Raw genomic sequence first — 16091 nt, 5'->3', positions numbered from 1 at the left:
TAAGATGAGAGCTAATACGCGCTCTCCGAGAGCGTCCCATGTGTTAATCTAAATCTAAATACATGAATAATCGACACGTCGTTCGCCAAAATAATATCAAATCTGATAGTCCCGGTATGTGCTCCACCATATGCTCAAGATCAAGCACACACATATATCGTTTACAATAATATATATTGCCGATAAACCACAAAGAGCAATTTTAAGCATTCTAAAGGTTCGACAATTAAACATTATAAGTTCAACATAGAAGGGTTCAAATTTAAAATTAAAGTTTCAACAACTTACAAGTCTTGGGCTCACAAATAGCATTAGAAGAGACGGTTTAGAGTTTATCATGCTCTCCCAAAAGAAACGACTAGTAGCGGATAAACTTGATAAAAGCGCGATAAAATAATGATGGCTTGCTCAAGGACACCATCGAGACTACAACGACTTACTCCTCCCCCGCACCGGGATCAGCGGGGTAGAAGTGGTCAAACACAACTTTCTGCTCACCTGCAACTTAGTTTAAAAAGTAACATAAGTATAAAAGATACTTGCATGACTTACGCAATTTAATAACTGAGGAATATGCAATGAGGGTTCCAAAGGAAAAAAAGGCTTTAGCGTGAAGTAAGTTTACATAAGCATGTGCTCTCTAATCCAACATCTAGCTCTCTAGCAATTTAATTATCTTGCCCAACCCACCTGATATTTTAGTTGCTTAAATGAAATAAACAATTAAAGTAACGTAAGGTGACATGAGCCATAATCAAGCATAAACGATACTTCTACAAATAGTTCATAGGATAATAAGCTTTCTAATAATCGAGAGCGCGGCAATTCGAATTGATTAAAATCTTGCAAAAGTATACTAGTTTACCCACACGATACAAGGAGCATGTGGCTCACCTAATCGATCACGTTGGATAAGGGGTACTCGTATCAACCGTTTCCAATAAACCTTAATAGTTGAGAATCATGCCTAGCTTACGCGGAGAGTCAGCGGAGAGTCACCTGGATCTATCGGGGACACTCCTAAGCCTCTCTACATAGCCCATTTGGCCACGCATGACTGTACCTCAACGACTAAGTCAAAGAACATAAGAAGCTTGTCCATACCACGATTGGATATGTGGCAGCACGATAAGTTGCTCAAAATCGACGTCATCCATGGACGGTCCTTAAACTGTGCGGACTATACCTCTAAGACTCCTTTGTCTACGTCCTACCACTCCACCCAAACCACGATACAAATACCAACAAGACCATTACGATCTTTCCAACATACCCGAAACCGGACAAATGCGATCAAGGATCAAGGATAAACACGTGAGAGTAGTGTGAATCTATTCCAAAATTTTCTTACATGTTATAGACCAACTCTAAGCATGGCTAAGAATCTAATCAATTAATTAGTTACTAACTAAAAGTGGCAAGGACATGGATATATAAAACAAGAAAGGTAAATGCAACAAAGTAGGATCAGCAATGCAATAGATAAATATATAGCATAATCATACATACCCAAGTGAGTAACTAATTTAAATCAATTTAAGCGGGTCAAGAAACATGCTTAATTGCCTGCCTCGGTTTTCTTCTAGCTCAGCCACGTACTTAACATCGGGCTCAGGTTCGACAACTTCGACGAGCTCGGCAAAACTCTCCGGCGGTTCGGTCGCTATAATGCATGAATAAGTGTATGCATTAGCATGATGCCATAATTCATACATGGATTGATGTGACATGAAGAATGAATGGTACAGCATGGGATGATAGACAACATACTCGCAAACAATAACAACCAAGCATCTTTAAGCACTTAAGTAAGAGAGCCTAGAGCAAGAAATATTAATAATAAATTTACATAGCATGCATAAATCTTAAATTTACGTCGCCGCACAGCGCAAGGACCGATGAAGGGGAGCGGCCGAGGCGAGTAGGGCAGGGCCAGGGGAGCGCACGCACGGGGCGTGGCGCGCGATGGGGAGGCTCACCCGCGGCACCGACGGGCGGGACAGCACGGCGAGCGGCAGCACGACGAGCAACGACGGGCGCGGACGGAGGGCGGCGCCGAGGAGGACCTGCAGGAGAGGTGGATGGCCGGTGAGGGCCCAAATCGAATAAGGAGGGCGAGGGGGCGCCGTGCGTGCGAGGAATTGGAGAATCGTTTACCGGAGGTGACGAATTCGAGGTGGCCGATGGTGGCAATGAAGGTGGTGGCGGCAGAATGGTGGAGGAGGGCTAGGATTCGGGGGAGAAAAGCCAGCAGCGCGGCATTTAAAGGGAGGGGGAGGTGAGCGGCCAGCGCGGCGCCTTGCTTGCCCGCGGCCACGCTGGCCGAGCCAGCGGTCGCCGACATGGCGCCGCCGCCCCTCCTGCCCAATCCAGGGGCGAGTAGGCACTGGAGAAGGGGAAGGTGGAGGTTGACGGGTGGGCCCAGGGCGAAGGGGAAAAGATGAAAGGATGGTTCAACTTTAAAATTCGTAAACTAGGATTTTTCGAGCTCCAAAATTGCTAAAAATTTACAGAAGCACAATAAAACTACTAAGAACAGAATGCAACAACAAGCACTGAAAAATCTATTCTATATTGCTTACAGTAAAATAAAAAAAACAGCAGTTTTTCAACTTTCTAAGAATTTTATGCCTTGAGCTTGTTGTTACAAAATTCTTCAAAAATATTTTAAATTCAACATCTTAAGTCTAGTATTTACATACAATTTTTAGGGGCACAATTGCATAGCAGAAATTCAACTTGTTTAACAAACACTCATCCACACAAAGTAAAATAAATAAACAAACTCATACAACATATGCATATGATGCTTCATTATTCTTTAATGATGCTCATGATGCTACTAGTTACATGTTAATCATATTTTTTAATATTTGGGTTGTGACATTCGTAGTCTTCATCCACGCCGATACGATCACGGCGTCTCTCTCCGATCGCAACATTTTCCGGCGATCTACTGCTTGTCTCCTTCCCGCATCCGCAGGAATGCTCGGGCCACGCCCACGCGGGAGCAGCCACGAAGTCCGGATCCTGTTTCCGATCCCCTCCCCGCGTGCGGGAACCCGCGCCACCGTGCGTGTTCCGCGTGCTGAATTCGTAGCCCCGCTTCCGCACGAGAGCGCCGAGCTTTTCCGGGCGAATCTTGCGCGGGGGTGGCACCGGCCGGCGGGATGGGCACGGCCACTAGTCGCCTTTCCGTAAAGCGGGCGCCAGAGGGAATCGCCACGTTGTCGCGGCGCTGGTTTGCGGTTTCGCGCCAGGAAGATCTCGCAGACGGACGCGCTCCCTCGTGGTGGCTCTGGTTCCGGAGCGGCAGGGCCGGCGGTTCATCTGTGATCTGTGGGACAGGGGCATGCACAGGGCGGTGCCACGGCTCGTCGTGGTTCGCCCACCATCATATGGTCCCAGGACGTGATAATACGAAATGGCATGTCAATGTTGCTCCGTTGGGGGTGGGGCCACGGGTAGACCTCCATGAGCAACATGAGAAAGACGCCACAACAATGCCAAGCGTGAGCACAGTGTTGCTCTGCGTTGTTGGGATGATGTACAGTCTTGTGTATTCGAGGGAATAAAATAAAAAAGCCCAACACTGATTTTGCCACCCTTGTAGAGATTTTTTTTTAATAAAAAGAGAATTCAAGTGATGACTCATGAGCTTGTAGGTGAATTTTCTGGAAAGCCACTGAAGGTTTATATTAATACAATAATATTAGTATATTCAAGGAAAAATCGAGAAGATCACAATTTCTCAGTGTCCCGACAGAAGAATATCGCTTCACTTGTCAAACTTTATTATCTGATGCTAACATGGGACACCACCGCACAGGGCACAGCAATTGGCGGTGGTGGCGGGGCCTGCTGCAGGTCACGGTCCTCTGTTCTGCACGACGAGGCACCGAATATTCGAGCAGGAAAAGGGTGCATCACATCCACTGATCCACTAATCAGTGCGAGACCTCGAGGGCCTGTCACGAGGCACAATGATTGCAGATGAACAAGACCACTCAACAAGCTAAAGGAGAAATATGTTGCCCACACAGGAATTTCATCTCACTATGAATATGCAACTAGAGATTACAATAGCTGTTCACAAATGCAACGCGTGGCTTATAAACAGTGAGGCTGTAAGGTAGAAAAGAATGAAGGTAATAAAATTGCTGCTGTTTGCTCCTTAGGTTGAGAGAGCACTGCGGATTCTCTCTCTCTACGGTGTTCTTACACATCAGCAGCTCTCTAATCATCTGACCAACGAAGAGATGCTATCAGCAGGCGTTTCCTGAACAAACAATGCAAATACATTTTTCGCGTCGTGCACAAACGGTAAGTAGTAGCGTGTCGTTTACAGGGAACCGAAGAAATCAGGTGATCTTAGGACGAGCAGCATGACGTCTTCTGGTTGACAGGCTGCCCGCGGATCTGCACGGTCGCTGGCCTTGCGTTTGACGCGGCTGGTTGGCTGGCCATCCTGAGAACAGCAGCAAGCAGGATTCGAATAAGAACAGTAGAATCTCAAGATAACAATAGAATATTGACCAGTTAGACATGTTGGCTATACCTGTCCTTGATGGATGCAGCCATAGCCATGAAGGCCTGCTCGACATTGATGGCGTTTTTCGCACTCGTCTCCATGAATGGGATGCCCATCTCATCAGCAAACGCCTAAATGGTGTTGTTAATCAATTTTAAATGTCTGAAGAAGCCCTAGGGTGTGGTGAACATGAAGAATTGCAGATGACGTCATGATCTATTCATGAAGTTTGGAGAACTTACCTTTGCTGTCTCAGTTGGCACAACTTTGTTGGCAGTTAGATCACTCTTGTTCCCAACAAGAAGCTTGTTAACATTGTCGCTTGCATAACGGTCAATTTCGTTCAACCATTGCTTCACATTGTTGAAGCTATCTTGGTCTGTAACATCATATACAATCTGCAACCAATCAAAAGATACAAATAGTATAATAAAATGATCAAGATGGTTAAGAAGTTTCAGAAGATAGAGTTCAGAAGGTCAACTTACAATGATTCCATGAGCTCCTCGGTAGTAACTGCTAGTGATTGTCCTGAAACGCTCTTGCCCAGCAGTATCCCACTGCAACAATAACAAAACAATGTCAGTTGAACAACTACACAGTAGTTTTATCATAAATATGTTGGTAGACAAATCTGGACTGTTGTTTGTTGCTATGTGAATTAGTCTATGACATTCTCTTAACATTGATATAGCGTATAGTTCTGTAAGCTTCTTCCACTCAAATTACAATTCTAGATTACATAATTTTAACAAAACCAATTTGTGGAAGATGTATTGTCATTACTACATATTCAACAACAAAATCTGACTCATCTATAGATTAAAAATTCTCCTTCAAATCAATAGCATGTCAGCTTGCAAAACAGTAACAAATGTTCAACACCCTCAAATAACAAGGACAAACCAAGAACATCCCTATTCCTTACAGAAGTTGTGATCATGTTAGTTGCTTGAGATAAATAATTAGTCAGTGCAGTTGTACTCATGAAGCAACCTCGAATCAATAGGCAATAGGGTATATGAACAGTAGAAATATCATTTCCACAGTTGGAGAACAATTGTTCATCTGCTAATTAGTGTGAGGACCTATATTACATCACAATCAAACTTATTTCCTACACAATTATCCAACATATATCTATTTTCCTACCATGGCTACAATGAGAAAGTATAGCTGAGTATAGCACAGTAGTCTTACAATTTGAAGCTTTATGGTCTTCCCATCTTGCTCTACTGTCCGAATTTTCTGTAAGAATGTAAAAAAGAAACACTTAATGCTATGCCGCACGCAAAACTTAATTAAAGAATATGAATTATTTTCAGGAGTAAGTAAATGAATTTGATATGAACTTACAAAATCAACTCCGATTGTGCTGATGTAGCTGTCCAGATATGAATCATCCTAATAACAAACAAATGGTGTATCAGTAACATTCACAGTCTATGCAAGAAAATATTCTGTACATTAAGCTTCAAGGATGACACGTTAATATAAGTAAAGTATAGTCCTGCAAAGTGAAGAAACATGAACTTCAAAAGGACCTCTCCAGGATACAGACACTTACAAGTTATAACCAAAATTTTTTGGCTGCAGTTGTAAGGTTAAGTTAAACAATGCTTATTTTTTCCAATGTACATTTATTTATATTTCAACAACTACACTGGAGAAATTCACCAATGCAGCATATAAGTATCAACGAGTAATCATGAGAAGGGATGGGAGTTCTCACCGCAAATCTGAGAAGCAAGCAAGACTTCCCAACACCAGAATCACCAATAAGCAAAAGTTTGAAAAGGTAGTCGCTGAAATTGCAGAAAGGAAAACAGGATTAAGTAGTGCATTACATTAACAGGATGCACTGCTAGCAGATCATGGTGGCTTCCATCACTTCATCAACAAGAAAGAATTATCAGTATCACGACATGAACGTGCTCATCTAGTCCTATTCAGAATTGTTTTACTTTTAAAGTTCCAAAATTTGAATGTTTCGTCCTACAAAGGTTTTGAAGTATGCATGTCGAGAAGGAGACCAATCTACCATGCGTGGTACACAAATGACATACATTTCTAGTTTAGATAGATTCCTTTAGTAGTGGTGGAGTTATCAGTCTTTCTGATGGTTCAGCAACGCTACTATCAAGATATTGGAAACAAGGTAATACTTCAATATTTGGCTACTGAACATTTTAGACATGTACCCATTCCATATTGGGCATATATTGAGTGGCAAATTCTTCTATGCCTAATAAGAAACAACTCTAGAGCTGTTTACATAAGTGCAACATATGCAAACAATTTAACAAATGCAGGATTCCTTTGCACGTGTACATGCAGAAAAAAGGCCACCGCAAAATACACACAGAATTATATAGAACGCAATGATGATTGAGTTCCCATTTAATTCTCCACAGCTCCAGATTTTTTTTCCCACTAAACATATGCCTCAATACAAGAGTGCATTCTCACCGCGAAATACAAATCAAAGCATAACTTAAACCGAGTAAACACGCCCATCGTCAAGCTAAACAACATCCATGAAATCCCAATTCGCGACACGGATCCCCAGATCCAGATCGAAAGCTGGAGAGACCTACCGGCGCGCACCTGATTAGAACCCCGTAAGTTACAACCGTAACCACAGCAGGGGAGCGAAAATCCAACAAATTACGGGAGCGAGAGATTAAGGGGGGAAGGAGGATCGGAGGCCTTACTACTCAGGATTCATTGTCGACTCAAATCTGGCGGAATCGGTCGCCGGCGGCGATCTCGAACGGAGACGGAGGGAGGGGGTCGGTCCGAACGAATTGACGGATCTGGGGGAGGAAGGAAGAGACGCGGGGAGGCAGGTGGTTGGAGATGTAAACGTGGGAGATTTTCGAGGGGACGGACGATAAATACTCGAGGGCGGGCGGAGGGAGAGCCGCGTGCCCGCGTCCGCGTGGGTCGTCGCTAGCCTCGCGGGGACTCGGGGAGGCGTCGTCGGCCGCGCGTTTGCTTCGGTGCGACGAAGCCCGGGCACACGGGCGGCCGTGATGGCCAGGCAACGTGTTCGGTTTGACCTCCGCGGCTCCGTGCGCCGGTGCCCAGCACGAGTTTGCTAGTAGTAGTAATTGCTAGTACGGCAAATGCAAAAAAAAAAACCGGGGATGTCTATATATCACGTGTGACTGGCCGCCATACATGGTACAAATTCGTTGGACATAAAAATAGGAAAAAAATCTGATTTACACTCTTAAACTATCGTAAAAGTCCAATTTTCAACTTAAACTATAAAATCGGATATGAGAGGTTGTTCAACTGTCAAAATCGGATAAATTTGGCTCTTAGGTGGTTTCAAGGGTAGTTTTCCATTTTGTAAAAATTAAGAACATTCAAATTAAAATTGAAAAATTTATAAATAATTAATTTCAAATCCAAAAAATATGAAATGAGTATCAAAAATTTTCTAAAACTGTAACATATCTATTGGCACTATACTTGTCAGTTATTCTAATTTTTTTATATTCATAGTATTTGGTTGCTTGTAGTTATGCCTATTATTTTTAAATAAATAAGATTTAAATAGAGTAATAATAGATATGTTACATTTTTAAAAAAATTTGGTACTAGTTTCATATTTTTCTGAGTTGAAATGAATTAGTTTTAATTTTTTAGATCTAATTAGAAATTTTTAATTTCCTTAAAAAATACAAAACCAACATGAAAACCACTCTAAGAGCTAAATTTGCCCAATTTCAACAATTAGATGGTCTCTCTTATCCGGTTTTATAGTTTAAGATTGAAAATTGGATTTTTGCTATAGTTCAAAAGTGTAAATCAGACTTTTTCCATAAAAATACAGAGATAAAAGTTGTTCCAGAATAAATTAAAATATTTGAAAATAAGAGAAAAGTATCATAGAGATAGAAATTGTTTTAGAACAAATAAAAATATTTTAGAAAAAATATCATCTAAACATAATCAAGTGTGGTCTAGTTTTATAAAGATCTTATCATAAGAAATACAATGGTGCAACTAAAATTTAATTTGAGTAATTAGTTTGTAAGATGGAACAATTTTTATTCGAATGACGCGTCGGCACCGGCTCGCATATGCGATAAATAGAAATCACGATAAAACCCGCGTGATTCTCGGGACATGCGGCACGATTTGCATGACAAGACGATCCGACGGTTGAAATATCTGTTCGCATCCTGGCTGCAGAACGGAGAGGCGACGAACAGCTAGTGCTAATATGTTGATGAGTATTAGTCAAAAGTTGATCGTTCGCTTTGACTCTAGCTAGAAGGTTCCAGACGTTGTTGCGGCCTTTTCTGCATGTTCACACTTTGTTTCCTGACCAAGCTGACGATTATTCGATGCGAAGGAATCCGATGGAGCACTCGAGATCGAACAGTCCAGCACTCCAGCCAAGCCAACAAGAGTCCCCTCGACCGATGTTGCGGGATCACTTTTGATGTTCCAATCTGGGCCCAAGATAAAATAAAAAGGAGCCAGCCCAAAACCAAATGTAAGAGCTTGATTTCAAACGTCTCGTCACTAAAGATGCTTGATATTCACTTTTGTTGTAGTATGCAAGCATCGGCCGAGGTTACTCATTGATGCGATGAGGATTATGTCGGATGATGTATTCCAGGTATTGTCGGTGAATCACCCCAGCTCCTGGTTTCTGTGGTAGGCTAGAAAATTTTTACCAAGCGCGATAGCAAAATCGATGCGCTGCTCCTCCCTCCCTTGCTTTGCTAGGCTGTGGCTGCTCTACGATGTTAAGTCATACTTATCTAACTTCTATAGGATTTATTGAAATATGTCTGTGTGGAGTACATGATAGTGTATTTTATGGTGGTTTTAATAAACCAATATAATAGTGTATGTGTTGTTGTGTTCTTTTAGTTAATGAAATTTTGTGGTGTACTATGTTATTTTAAAATTCATATGGTGTATAATATATATATATTTATATACTAATTAATATATTTATAAAATTTTATGTAACAACGGGCATATTTGCTATTCTATTTCTAAAGCATGCAGTATTTTTGTTAGAAATTTTTATTTGGTTCAATATATGTCCCCGACCCAAAACTTATATAATAAAAATTGAACAACGACACTATTCGTAACGGACTATACAAATACAATAAAAACATGAAAATACAATAAATTCCGTATCGAATAAAACCTATCGCAGAAAAAAAAATCAGCCATGACCTGAGATCTTTGACCATGGCAACACACCACATATTTGCTAGTTCATAAAAAAAACCACAAGCATTACACAAGTATTTACACGGCACACAGTCCCGTCAAGAGAGTCCGAACACACTATTCTCGTATAAACTAGGATAGGATTAATCCGTTTGTATTCCATCCACTTGCTTCGGCATGCAATCACAAAGCAACAAAATTCAACAATCCGCTCAGACTACAAACTAATTCAACAATATCCAACTGAGAAAAAGTACGGAACATGAACATAAACATCACATTTAAGCCTGTTAGCATCGACCGTTAAAGTATGTACAAGATTCAGTGATCAAAGTTGAAAATACCAAAAGGCCCCAAGCCTCCAACAGATACCACAAGCCAGAAATATCTCAAAGCCGTCTCCTGGTTGGCTCCACAAGCTATTGATCTGAAGATTATTTAGATTTCTTTAACTCAGAGCACTGGTCTGTCTTCCAACAGCCAAATTGGCATCAGCCTAATTAGTTTGGCTTCCATCTATGACAAGCAGTGATTTGCCAAGCAGCTTTTGCGCTTCCTCTCTCCTCCTGTAGTAAGAAAATACTCAGAGTTGTCAAAAGACTACAATTATGCACTCACAATCTACAATGAAACCAGAAGACTTGCAAGCAAGCGCTTAATTGTTAGGTCACTCACGAAAATAAAGTAAGCATATAGAATACTGTATGAAATGTGCATCCAAGTTAACAAAATCAACTTTATAGAATACCATGTTTTCTACAATTTCTTATAAAAACTATCAGTTCACCATCTCCCTAATTACACTATACATTTCAAACTGAAGCAGCAAAATGTAGTTAAATGGTCCTTTCGATATTGCAACAGATAACTATAGTCTGCTTCTTCAGTTCTTCCTTACTGTCCCAAAGTCAAAATGCAAGGGCAAAAGAAAGAAAAAACAAAAAGAATTTTGCAACATTTGTGAACTAGTAAACATGCCTGGACAGAATCCTTTTCCAACTCTAATTACAAATATAGAAATATTGAAAAACATATATGACAACTTCATTGTATAGTGGAGCATTAAGGGGCATTGGCGAAAGCTCATAGGTCTATCCTTAAAATTTCTACAAACCATGTCAGATGAAAATCCTAACTTATGCAGCTTAGGTGAAGAACTAGTTACTCACTGTTTTATATCTTCAATTGCCTGCTTGCGACGCTGAATTTGGCTCTCAAGCATGTGAATCAATGTGGCCCTTGCCTAAAAGACATTAAATAATGTAAGTACATTTTTGGGAATAGAAGAAAAATGCACCATATGGAGAAAAAAAAACTGAGGCTCACCTGATGAGGCCGAAGGGAATTGAGAAGATGGTGTAAGTTCTGGAATATGAGGGAAATATCTTCTACCCTGCGAGCATAGTGAGATGGTCTCTCCACTAAAATATCTGCGAGCTCCAAAATATGCAGTTGAAGCTCTCTGTTGAGGGTTCTTAGCTCCTTCTTGAAATCTAAATTCAACCAATTTTCCAAAGAGGCAGCTCATTAAAAGTTATTCAGTCCTCAAAGTTGTAGGGACAACTTATTTGGCATATAAAAATTTCAATTAGCTTATGCTTATAAATATCTCTAACATTCAACAAATCACAGACATTTGAGATACATATGCATATGCAGATAAACAGATCTACTTCTCAAGGACCAGACGCACCAGTATTGGGGCCCTTTGGATAAAGCTGATGAATACCTTGACTCTCCAAGCTTGGCAACACCTGATTTATCTAGATACCATGATGGCAGATCACGGTAAGTTTAGCACAATCAATAACAGAGTAGCATGAAAGTACAATAAGCAACATACTTCGTGCTCAGCACCATATACTGTATATTTTCCATCAATTGGCGGTGGAGGTTCTGGTGCAGATGAGGGATCCTGCTCGTAATCCTTGTAAAGTCGGTAAAATGGTGGAGGCGGAGGGTATGCTGATGATGTGGCCATTGCGATCCTTCCTTATGCTGCACAAAACCAGATACTAAATCAATAAAAATTTCTAGCTTTTCCGTTCTAGTCTATTTAAGCTCAATGGATCGAATGTAACCTTAAGATGTGATTCATAAGTGAAATACATTATAAATTTAAGAATTATCGGCAGCATGGAGAAATTCCCAGGCCACTCAACTTTCTAACCGCAGTTGTGGCTTAAGCACCATACATTAAAAGATAATATACTTTAGACTCAGAAAGTTTTCTGATTTGATTAATCAAAACAGCACAGTGTGTGAGCATTTACCCCAATTACTATTAATTTATCCAAGTAAACCAACACAAATGCAAGGACAACTTACATGATCTAAGACATCATCTGCGATTAGCTACCCTAGCAATATACAACAAAACTGATATTTCTAATACATGTAAATCTCAACAAGAATAACCAAGCAAACACAATCATTCCACCCGAACACTTCACAGCCCCTTACCTACCACCAAACAGTAATTTCAGCAACCAACAATGTACACAGGAAATGAGAGAATTGCTTCCTGAAACACATAAGTTTAAACAAGAACAATCACACTTCAACCTCAGAACACATTGTAATACTAAAATACTTCCCCAACTAGGATAACATTATCAGCTCACAACATTTTGAGCAGCTGAACCAATAACTTCTGTATCTTACAGAGAATGTGAACTGACCTTGAATAGTTTGAGGGAAACCTGGGAGTACAGAAGCTGCAATCAAGAGAGATACGAAATGAAGCTGAGGCCAAGGATCCTCTTCTCGGATTAGGATTTCCTACAACATATAAATAACAGTTGGCGACTTTGGAAAAATTGTTGATAGGAATATTACACCTACAGGAACTTGGATGCCCAAAGGATCCTCTCCTGGATTAGGATTTTCTGCTAATTGTTTGCGAACAAAGATCAAGTGCAGTAAGCTAGAAATTAAACCAAACTCATTATATTGAAATGAAAAGATGGCAGAATCAGTGGCGGACCCGGGAATTGAAACTAGGGTAGTCCTAGCAAAAAATTTCAAAGCGCTGAACCTGAACCACCTTCACACACAAATGGAGTTTGGTTTGAACCTGTACCACTAATAACTGGAGTAACAGATAGCCAATGCCCATCAACTGAAATCAAAATAGGTGTAGGTAGGGAAGAAGAAGCAATATTCTTTGTCTTTGCTTCATGTTTCTGAAAAAGCATAGCAATATTTCCATTCTACATGGCTAAATATCCGGACAACACACAACAACAATACAAATGGATGCACAATTATTCAATTAATCACTCAATATCTGAATTCAGAAACAATACAAATGGAATCATGGAACAGAGTGAAAGAGAAAGAAGTACCGAGTACGAACCAGAAGGTAGCAGTACCAGTACACGAGCTGAAGAACTCGAACGTGTCAAGGCGGCCGGCGGCCGGGCAGGAGGCGTCTGGTGGCTGCCGGCTGGGGCGAAGCCGCGGAGGCGCCGAGGTGTGCCGCCGTGCTGGTGTTAAGGCGCGGCGGCACGGCCCCTACGGCTGGCGGGAGCGGGCGAGCAGCGCACCCACCCAGCGCCCCAACCAGGCCAGCAGGCAGAACGACGGGAGTTGAGGGAGGGCGGCCGCGCGGCGTGTGGCGGAGGCGCAGGTGGCGGCGTAGGTACCCAGCTGCGGGGCGAGTCGGGAGGAGTCGGGAGCGGTGGAAGCGGCGTCTGGCGGCGTGTGAGGGCTGGGGGATGTGTGAGACATTGAGAGTTAGGCTAAGGTTGATTGTTGAGCTGCTTGTTAGTCTGGATCAAAAATTTTAAGTACTAAAAATTGGTTTGGGCCAAAATTTGGGGCAGTCCTGGGTCTACTCGGACTACCCTTTGGACCCGTCACTGGCAGTAATCTTATGTTCAGATGTTAGATGATTGCTGCCAATGTCCAACTAACAAAGCATGGAATCTAGACAGTACCCTCAACGAGTATACCAGAAGCGACCTCTACAAAAGAAAAACTCAACATCCGAATTCCAACTAGTACTCCTCCTACAGTGCAATTGATAGCAGAACCTTACCCCCTCATTGCATGCGAACACCGGATCGATCCGCGTTTCGAGGATTACCGGGATTCCGGATCGAAGTGCGGACAGCGGCGCTCCACGCGGTCGATGCGGTCGATGGCAGCAGCCTTTGAAGCGCCGGGCCGAGGTCAATAGTCCGGAGCAGTCGATGGGAGGCGGAAGCACAGGGCTCGGTGGAGACCGGCGGGGGTGGAGGCAGCCGGAGGTCGCCGAAGACGGGGGAAGCGGAAGAACCAGAAGGAGACCGGCGTGTCGTCTGGATCCGGTGAGACTGGGAGGTGGAGGATGGGGGCGATGGAGGGGCGGCAGTGCGGCACTGGGAAACCTAGATGCAGGCGAGCGCGGCGAGGCGAGTCGGGAAGGATCTCGGGATGGCGGCGAGCGGCGGTGTGGCTACGCTTGCTGAAGCAAAGTCACATGTGACTTCCCCCCTCAGATGCCACCCATTCTCCATCCAACGGTTGAGCGCTTTTCTTCAGTTCAGCACCGGTACGTCTTCCGTTCGCGCAACGAGGGCTGCGCTCCTCCGCCCCGCCCGGCTATCCGGAATGTTATTAGGGCCTGTTCGGATAAATAGGAAAAAGAAATAGAAAGTGTAAAACTTTTGGTCTTTTGTACTTTTTTTCACTTTTGGATCCAAACACCCCAAAGTGCAAAAGGGCAAATGCTACCGTAATTTTGCTAATTATGGATTAATTAGGCTTAATAGATTCGTCTCGTCATTTAGTCCTCATCTATATAATTAGTTTTTTAATTAAACTATATTTAATATTTCTAATTAGCGTCCAAACATCTGATGTGACAGGAGTAAAAATTTTGCCATTTACCCTTTTGCCATTTGGGGGTGGATCCAAACAGACCCTTAGTACCACCCGCGAATAGCCGCTATATTATTCTATATATCCATTAAAGATATAATATTTTAGAATAAAATAAATTTTTTTATTTTATTATAAAATATTATTATCTTCAACGGATACGTACGATGATACAGCGGCTATTCGCACGTACTGTAAATAACATCCTCGGACTGCCCAGTCTCCGGCAGCAACAATACCGCCAGGACCCGCTCCCCCGCCCTCCTCCACCCAATGGTGGAGCTGACGGAATTTTACACCTAGGGCTCTCACGTAAGCGCTTAAAGGACTCAAACTAATCCAATCCTAAAAATAATTAAATTTTATAATTTAGATTATATATCTATTCCTATTTCTAAAACAAGCAATGAATTTTCGTGTGTTCTGCCTTCTCAAAATTTTTCGTCCGTTGTATCAACCGATCTCGAGCCAGATTCGAAACAATCTAATGATGACCGCACTCCGATGAAAGACCTCATCAGCAGCAGCGTTGACACAAGTAATATTGATCAACTATTTTCTATAAATGTTCATCCATTTGTGAATACCGCATAACTAAATGCATATTATATTTCTTTAGATGGCAAGACTGTTATAAATGGTAGTGAGTCTGCGACATCGATCCAATGATCGGTCACTACTCACGGATCCTAAAGAATGTAAGAGGCAACGAGAAAGGGATCCGTATGCACAATTGTTTTACCAGCAAAAGAATAAATTACTAAAGAAGCATCGTGAAGCTCGTCAGCGAAAGAAACTTAGGCTTAGGCTGTAAATCGTAATTTGAAATACTAAATGAAGTCTATTTACAAAACTTTTTGCATAGATGGGCTGTAAATCGCGAGACGAATCTAATGAGCCTACTTAATCCATGATTTACAGTAACCATCCGCTAATTATTACTTAATCATGGATTAATTAGCATCATTAGATTCGTCTCGTGATTTACAACCCATCCATGCAAAAAATTTTATAAATAGATTTCATTTAGTACTTCAAATTGGTAAGATTCCTTTGAAAAAGTTTTTTTTCCAAATAGCCGACTTTGCATGGTCAGATGGGGTCAAGTCAATGCATATGTGAGCAAACCAACAAGGCGTGTGAATGCTATGACACCAGGGGCGGAGCTACGTGTATTTGTTGGTGTTAACCGACACCGACAACTTGATGCAAAATCAATAACAAATCACTATTCCACAATGTTCAGTTAAGGAGCTGATGCCAGTGTCCGGTGCAGCTGACATCGGTGGATCCGTCAGCTGGTTCCGCCCTATAGGACACGTCATGCAAATTTAAAACCCAAGAAGAGGCAAGCAATACTTGATGGCCAGATGTTGCTTTATGCAAACATGACATCAAAGCAAAAACACGCCAAGAGAAATCGTGAAAAAGCACGTCGTGCAATGCGATGCAACACTTTGAGTAAGAATTCTATCACCATGAA

At 41.9% G+C, this 16091-nt stretch overlaps 2 protein-coding genes across 12 annotated transcripts; both read right to left on the bottom strand.

Annotated features, from left to right (window-relative positions):
- Positions 1-4016: 4016 nt before the first annotated feature.
- On the bottom strand, positions 4017-7533 carry LOC112885648 (GTP-binding protein YPTM2). Its single transcript, XM_025951219.1, has 8 exons — positions 7246-7533; positions 6264-6336; positions 5888-5935; positions 5732-5779; positions 5020-5091; positions 4774-4929; positions 4559-4662; positions 4017-4468 (listed from the first exon to the last, which is right to left on the bottom strand). Exons 1-8 carry the CDS (start codon positions 7257-7259, stop codon positions 4372-4374), a joined length of 612 nt encoding a protein of 203 aa, XP_025807004.1. The 5' UTR covers positions 7260-7533; the 3' UTR covers positions 4017-4371.
- Positions 7534-9871: 2338 nt separating this feature from the next.
- On the bottom strand, positions 9872-14317 carry LOC112885657 (mediator of RNA polymerase II transcription subunit 7a-like). Of its 11 annotated transcripts, none has more exons than XM_025951233.1 (9): positions 13785-14317; positions 13090-13454; positions 12424-12523; positions 12206-12266; positions 11586-11740; positions 11436-11505; positions 11069-11235; positions 10912-10985; positions 9872-10308 (listed from the first exon to the last, which is right to left on the bottom strand). In XM_025951233.1, exons 5-9 carry the CDS (start codon positions 11721-11723, stop codon positions 10239-10241), a joined length of 519 nt encoding a protein of 172 aa, XP_025807018.1. In that variant the 5' UTR covers positions 11724-11740; positions 12206-12266; positions 12424-12523; positions 13090-13454; positions 13785-14317; the 3' UTR covers positions 9872-10238. The 11 variants fall into 11 exon arrangements, with proteins under 11 accessions (XP_025807018.1, XP_025807011.1, XP_025807031.1 ...); XM_025951226.1 differs by having other exon boundaries at positions 13101-13454; XM_025951246.1 differs by having other exon boundaries at positions 12210-12266; positions 13101-13454.
- Between the last annotated feature and the right edge of the window lie 1774 nt (positions 14318-16091).

This window comes from Panicum hallii, chromosome 1, assembly GCF_002211085.1.
Source record: "Panicum hallii strain FIL2 chromosome 1, PHallii_v3.1, whole genome shotgun sequence".
Lineage (NCBI taxonomy): Eukaryota > Viridiplantae > Streptophyta > Magnoliopsida > Poales > Poaceae > Panicum > Panicum hallii.
Note: the sequence above shows the minus strand (reverse complement) of the source record. Positions and strands in the feature narration are given on the sequence as shown.

What these genes read in the sequence shown, in the direction of transcription:
- LOC112885648 (XM_025951219.1), bottom strand. An exon ending in AGACCATAAAGCTTCAAATT is followed by an intron (nt 5,092 to 5,731) that starts GTAAGACTACTG and finishes TTATTGTTGCAG; the next exon opens with TGGGATACTGCTGGGCAAGA. An exon ending in GAGGAGCTCATGGAATCATT is followed by an intron (nt 4,930 to 5,019) that starts GTAAGTTGACCT and finishes GATTGGTTGCAG; the next exon opens with ATTGTATATGATGTTACAGA.
- LOC112885657 (XM_025951233.1), bottom strand. Translation starts at nt 11,723, where the DNA reads ATGGCCACATCATCAGCATACCCTCCGCCTCCACCATTTTACCGACTT. An exon ending in TATATGGTGCTGAGCACGAA is followed by an intron (nt 11,506 to 11,585) that starts GTATGTTGCTTA and finishes CATGGTATCTAG; the next exon opens with ATAAATCAGGTGTTGCCAAG. An exon ending in ATTCCCTTCGGCCTCATCAG is followed by an intron (nt 10,986 to 11,068) that starts GTGAGCCTCAGT and finishes AATGTCTTTTAG; the next exon opens with GCAAGGGCCACATTGATTCA.